The sequence below is a fragment of the Littorina saxatilis genome, unplaced genomic scaffold (genome assembly GCF_037325665.1).
Source record: "Littorina saxatilis isolate snail1 unplaced genomic scaffold, US_GU_Lsax_2.0 scaffold_482, whole genome shotgun sequence".
In the NCBI taxonomy this organism is placed as follows: domain Eukaryota; kingdom Metazoa; phylum Mollusca; class Gastropoda; order Littorinimorpha; family Littorinidae; genus Littorina; species Littorina saxatilis.
This window is the reverse complement of record NW_027126125.1, coordinates 18,454-25,000: the sequence shown is the minus strand read 5'-3', so window position 1 is coordinate 25,000 and position 6,547 is coordinate 18,454. Positions and strand designations below refer to the sequence as shown.

The 6,547-nt window shown below is 39.7% G+C and overlaps 1 protein-coding gene across 1 annotated transcript in view; it reads right to left on the bottom strand.

The window, feature by feature from the left end:
• LOC138954573 (leucine-rich repeats and immunoglobulin-like domains protein 1) overlaps nt 1–4,947 on the bottom strand; it is a 16,178-nt gene extending 11,231 nt beyond the window's left edge. The window contains exon 1 of the mRNA XM_070326384.1: nt 4,857–4,947. Coding sequence (XP_070182485.1) covers nt 4,857–4,947 — 91 coding nt within the window. The remainder of the gene's footprint in view (nt 1–4,856) is intronic.
• Nucleotides 4,948–6,547: the final 1,600 nt, after the last annotated feature.

Genomic DNA, 6,547 nt, shown 5'->3' with positions numbered 1-6,547 from the left:
TAAGAATAACAGACACAGTCTTGCAGATGATGCTTTTGATCACTTGTATAGCATTTTAAGCACAATTATAGATAATCACGTGCCCCTGCGTCAGCATAGAGTAAAACATGCCAGACTTCCGCCTTGGTTAACATCAGATATTATAGAGGCGATGGCTCTGAGAGATTATTTCAAGGAAAATAAGATGACATACGAATATAAACAGCAAATTTCTGTGAACGTTTTGTTCATCTTGCATTTAAGCTTATATTATCTAGTATCCCATTGTTTGTTGTGGGATTTGCTTTACCTTTTGTTCGGTCACCCTTCATTTTTAAGCAACAATTTGTTTCTTTATTTTTGATTGCATACCTTTGTGTGCTGCTATCTCATCCTGTATCATCCTGTTCTAAATAGCAACTATAATTCGTGTTGTGGGAATCTTGACATTTACTTGGAGAAATCCTTGTGCGTTTATGATATACTAGAACTGTTGTCTTGACTGCTCCGGATACTCATATTTCCGGATTTTCCTTGCTTTATTATCTACTGCTGTTTGTTACAATATTGCACTTCGTCCTAATGTCAACAACATCAAACACTGTTCTCCGTATAGGGCATGTAAATATTTATCATTTAGTCAACAAAGTACACGATGTCTGTGTATTGCTAAACCAGCAACCAGAGCTGGTACAGCTCTTCGGTGTAAGTGAAACGCGTCTAGATTCGCGTATCTCAGACAGCTTTGTTATTATTCCGAATTATTCGGTTTTACGACGGGACAATGCACGAGTAGGCCAAACAGGCATCGCTCTTTATGTTCATCAGTCCATTGCTGGGATTGTCAAACGTAGAACTGATCTTGAAGATGAAAATGTTGAATGTATGTGGTTGGAACTAAAACATGACAAATCCTCTCCCTTGCTTATTGGCTATGTGTATCGTAACCCTGCTGAAACGTCAAGGTGGATTGATGATTTTGTTTCTATGATGGACAGAGTGAAGGCTCGTGACGAGAATGTTGTATTGCTTGGCGATTTTAACATTAACCTACTCAGGCCTCAAACAACGTGGTGCTCAACCACTGCTCTGTTTGGTCTTCATCAGCTGGTTAAAACCCCTACAAGAGAAACAAATACTTCATCAACCCTGATTGATCATATTTACACTGATAGTAAGAATATCGTTGCAAATGCGCAAGTAGTGCATTCCAGTTTTAGTGACCATCATTCTGTTTTTTGCTCGATTTCTCTTAGATTGCCAAAATCACGTCACACAACAATCGAATACAGAAGTTTCAAGTATTTTGATGAATCTGCCTTTTTCTTTGACCTTAACCAAGCCTCATTTTATAGCGTATTCAATTGCAGTGACGCAGAGGGCGCTTGCAATATTTTTCACCATATTTTGTGTTCAATAATTGATAAACACGCACCACTACGTCAGCATAGAGTGAAACATCCCCAGCTCCCCCCTTGGTTAACCTCAGACATTATCGAGGCTATGGCGAGGCGTGATTATTTTAAAGAGCGCAACATGAAAACAGAGTATAAACTGCAAACAAAATAAAGTTTTAGACACAGTGAGACAAGCAAAGGCAGAATATTTTAATAAACTGATTTCTGAAAAAAAGGGATACAGCTACAATCTGGCGAGCAGTGAATGAAATTCTTGATAAATCTAGGAAGGGATCAACCAATACTCATTCACAAATATCTCCAAATGATTTTAACAAACACTTCATTTCGCTAGCAGACAACCTAAAATCTTGTCTTAATCACAATGATTCCCTTGATACGGATGATTGTTTTGAAAAATTAAAAACATTCTGTGGACAAAAGTTGACTCAAACTGACACGTTTTCTATTCCTCCAATCTCAGTGCACGAAGTAGGAAAACTGGTAGAACAAATGGCGAATAAGAAGACAATGGGTCCAGACAAGATTCCAGTCAAGTTGCTAAAACTTGCTTTACCTTACATTGTCGATTCCCTAACTTATGTTTATAACCTAAGCATACAACAAAACGTGTTCCCTTCTATTTTAAAGTGTGCAAAAGTATTACCCCTTCCAAAAAATAAGGATCTTACAGACCCAAACAACTTTAGACCTATTTCCCTCTTACCTGTTCTATCTAAACCCTTAGAAAAGCACATACAAAAACATCTACTGGCATATATGGAACAAATGAATCTGTTTCATCCTTTTCAGTCTGGATTCCGCTCTAAGCATTCCTGCCACACCGCCTTAAGCTCTTTATGCGAGACTTGGCTGTCAGCAATAAACAAAGCAGACATAACGGGAGCGTTGTTTTTGGACTTTAAGAAAGCCTTTGACCTAGTAGATCACTCACTTCTACTAAAGAAATTAAAGTGCTAATTAAAAGACGACTCAGCCTGTGCCTTTTTTGAATCGTATCTTTCAAAACGGAAACAGTATGTATCCATTAACTGTAAAACTTCGTCAAATGAGTTTGTCAGAAGTGGTGTCCCTCAAGGGTCTGTATTAGGACCTATCTTGTTCTGTATTTATATAAATGATTTACCCCTTCATGTGTCCGATGAAAAAGTTAGATGTGAGTTCTTCGCGGATGACTCTTCTGTTCACACCAGTCAAAAATCTGTGGAATCCGTCAACTCTTCTCTTCAAACAAGTGTGGATGAAATCACTGAGTGGTGCGTTTTTAATGCAACGATCATTCATCCGATTAAAACAAAGAGTATGGTGATAACCACGAGACAAAAACACCAATTAAGTCCTTTACAATTACAACTGTCAGTTGGTTCAACTCAAGTGCAGCAAGTTAGGGAACATAGATTATTGGGTGTTACCATTGATCAAGAGTTGAAATGGCAAACTCATTTGAGTAATATTTGCAAACTAGTATCAACAAATTTGTACCTGTTATCAAAATTAAGGCATTACGCTGATTCTGCAGCACTCAAAATGTTCTATTACGCCCACATAATGCCTCATATAAACTTCGCATCGACACTTTGGGATAACTGCAGTGATGTTCATTTAAAAAGACTCAATTCCCTGCATCGCCGAGCTGCAAAACTTATTCTGCATGAATTGAATAGGTCCACGGATGATAAACTAAAGCTCTTGAATTTCCTCCCCTTGAAAGATCAGTTGACGTTAAACAAGGCTGTGTTCATGTATAAAATTCTAAATGACGACTGTCCTAAATATTTGCAATCACATTTCAAACATGCCACAAAAAGATATGGGTCCCAAAAAATCATCCCTCCTATACCTCGCATAGACCTCTACAAATCGAGTTTAGCCTTCTCGGGAGCGTTTCTCTGGAACTCCTTACCCCAACAGATAAGAAATGCAACTTCAGTGAAAATGTTTAAGAGACAGTCACGTTCACACATCATTCGTGAATGAAATGTCTTGTTCGATTGTTATTTTGTTAAACATTTTGTACTAATGTTAATGGATGTGTACTGATCGGAGCAACTTATTCCCAAATGAAAGGTATAACTATGTCAATGTAATTTTGTAATTTTTTGAGTTCTCCTTATGTAATTCCTTAAATGCACATTGTGTTGCATTCTGTACAATGTATTTCTGTATTTTATATGATTGAATTTATATTTGTAATGTGCGTCTGTCTTTATGTGTTGTATAAAGGACAGGTTGGAAGAATAGGCTTTGCCTAAAACCTTTATCCTTTTGTAATAAAGTTCTGAGTCTGAGTCTGAGTCTGAGTCTCTCTCTCTCTCTCTCTCTCTCTCTCTCTCTCTCTCTCTCTCTCTCTCTCTCTCTCTCTCTCTCTCTCTCTCTCTCTCTCTCTCTCTCTCTCTCTCTCTCTCACTGCTCATAATCAGTCTCTCATTGATTACGCATCCACTCAATGGGACTCAGCAAGTGATAATTCCCTAAAGCTACTCAGCAGATTACACAAAAGAGCGCTAAAAGTAGTATTACTCAAACAGACTACTCTCACCGACTCAGACTACATCAACATAGGGGTCCTACCGCTAAAGTCAAGAATGAATTATAACAAAGGAATAATGATGCATAAAATTATGACAGAAAATGCACCCGAAACCATTTGTTCAAAGTTCTCTTTGAAGAATTCGCACCACTTTATAAAACTAAACACTCCTCTTCCTAGGATAGACCTATTTAAATCAAGTCTTGTTTGTTCAGGAAGCACCCTCTGGAACGCTCTGCCGGACGCCCTGCGGCAATCCACCAATACGGATTATTTTAGAACCAAATATTATTTCCATTTAATGAACTCTATAAACAAATAAACTTGATTGGTATGTTCTCTTTGTATACAGTTGTTCATTATCGGAATTATGGTTTATTGTGACAAAATCACGAAGATTTGGCTCTGTAATACATTGTTTTGCTGAGCGAATGTATTGTAATTGGGTTACTTTCCGTTTATCTTCATTGCTTTACACCCAATTTTGAACACTACCTTATGATCTACAATGCTTCTACATTATGCGCTTCATGTACATAAACTTATATGTTCTACCATTAATGTTTTTATGTAACCTTCCTTTTTTTTTCCCCCCCTAGTCATAGTTATAGTAAAATAGTTTAGTCCCTCTTTAGGGCGAAGGCCAGATGCAAAAAAAGCATACCTATGCTTATTCTTGTCACCCTCGAAAAAATAAAGATTTGTCATTGTCATTGTCATTGTCATTGTCTCTCTCTCTCTCTCTCTCTCTCTCTCTCTCTCTCTCTCTCTCTCTCTCTCTCTCTCTCTCTCTCTCTCTCTCTCTCTCTCTCTCTCTCTCTCTCTGACTCTCTCTCTCTCTCTCTCTCTCTCTCTCTCTCTCTCTCTCTCTCTCTCTCTCTCTTTATTAACAAGGTCACTAGTACTCATCTGGTCAACATTTGACGTACCTATGGTTACCGCACTGGTGTCAGGTGACGTGCTGTCCTGTGTTGATCCCACCCTGTCCAATGTCGTCTGATAAGCCGCTGGTGACGTCATCATCGTTGTGGCGGCATCCCTAGTAAGTGGGCTTGTACTGTGTTTAATCAGGGTGGTCAGGGTCACTGGGATAACGGAGGGTGACGAACCATTGACTGTTGTTTGAGATAATGTCATGCCTTGTTGTGACGTATTACTTGCAAAAGTATTGCCTAGTGGTGTCGTGTTACTTGCAACAGTACTGGCTTGTGCTGTTGTGTTACTGACAACAGTACTGTCTTGTGGTGTTGTATTACTGACAACAGTACTGTCTTGCAGTGTTGTGTTACTGACAACAGTACTCTCTTGTGGTGTTGTATTACTGACAACAGTACTGTCTTGTGGTGCCGTGTTACTGACAACAGTACTGTCTTGTGGTGCCGTGTTACTGACAACAGTACTGTCTTGTGGTGTTGTGCTGCTGACAACAGTAATGTCTTGTGGTGCCGTATTACTTACAACAGTACTGTCTTGTGGTATTGTGTTACTGACAACAGTACTGTCTTGTGGTGCCGTGTTACTGACAACATTACTGTCTTGTGGTGTTGTGTTACTGACAAGAGTACTGTCTTGTGGTGCTGTGTTACTGACAACAGTACTGTCTTGTGGTGTTGTGTTACTGACAACAGTACTGTCTTGTGGTATTGTGTTACTGACAACAGTACTGTCTTGTGGTGCCGTGTTACTGACAACAGTACTGTCTTGTGGTGTTGTGTTACTGACAACAGTACTGTCTTGTGGTGCTGTGTTACTGACAAGAGTACTGTCTTGTGGTGCCGTGTTACTGACAACAGTACTGTATTGTGGTGTTGTGTTACTGAAAACAGTACTGTCTTGTGGTGCCGTGTTACTGACAACAGTACTGTCTTGTGGTGTTGTGTTACTGACAACAGTACTGTCTTGTGGTGCCGTGTTACTGACAACATTACTGTCTTGTGGTGTTGTGTTACTGACAACAGTACTGTCTTGTGGTGCCGTGTTACTGACAACAGTACTGTCTTGTGGTGCCGTGTTACTGACAACAGTACTGTATTGTGGTGTTGTGTTACTGAAAACAGTACTGTCTTGTAGTGTTGTGTTACTGACAACAGTACTGTCTTGTGGTGCCGTGTTACTGACAACGGTACTGTCTTGTGGTGCCGTGTTACTGACAACAGTACTGTCTTGTGGTGCCGTGTTACTGACAACAGTAATGTCTTGTGGTGCCGTGTTACTGACAACAGTACTGTCTTGTGGTGCCGTGTTACTGACAACAGCATTGTCTTGTGGTGCTGTGTTACTGACAACAGTACTGTCTTGTGGTGCCGTGTTACTGACAACAGTACTGTCTTGTGGTGCCGTGTTACTGATAACATTACTGTCTTGTGGTGTTGTATTACTGACAACAGTACTGTCTTGTGGTGCCGTGTTACTGACAACAGTACTGTCTTGTGGTGCCGTGTTTCTGACAACAGTACTGTCTTGTGGTGCCGTGTTACTGACAACAGTACTGTCTTGTGGTGTTGTGTTACTGACAACAGTACTGTCTTGTGGTATTGTGTTACTGACAACAGTACTGTCTTGTGCTATTGTGTTATTGACAACAGTACTGTCTTGTGGTGCCGTGTTACTGACAACAGTA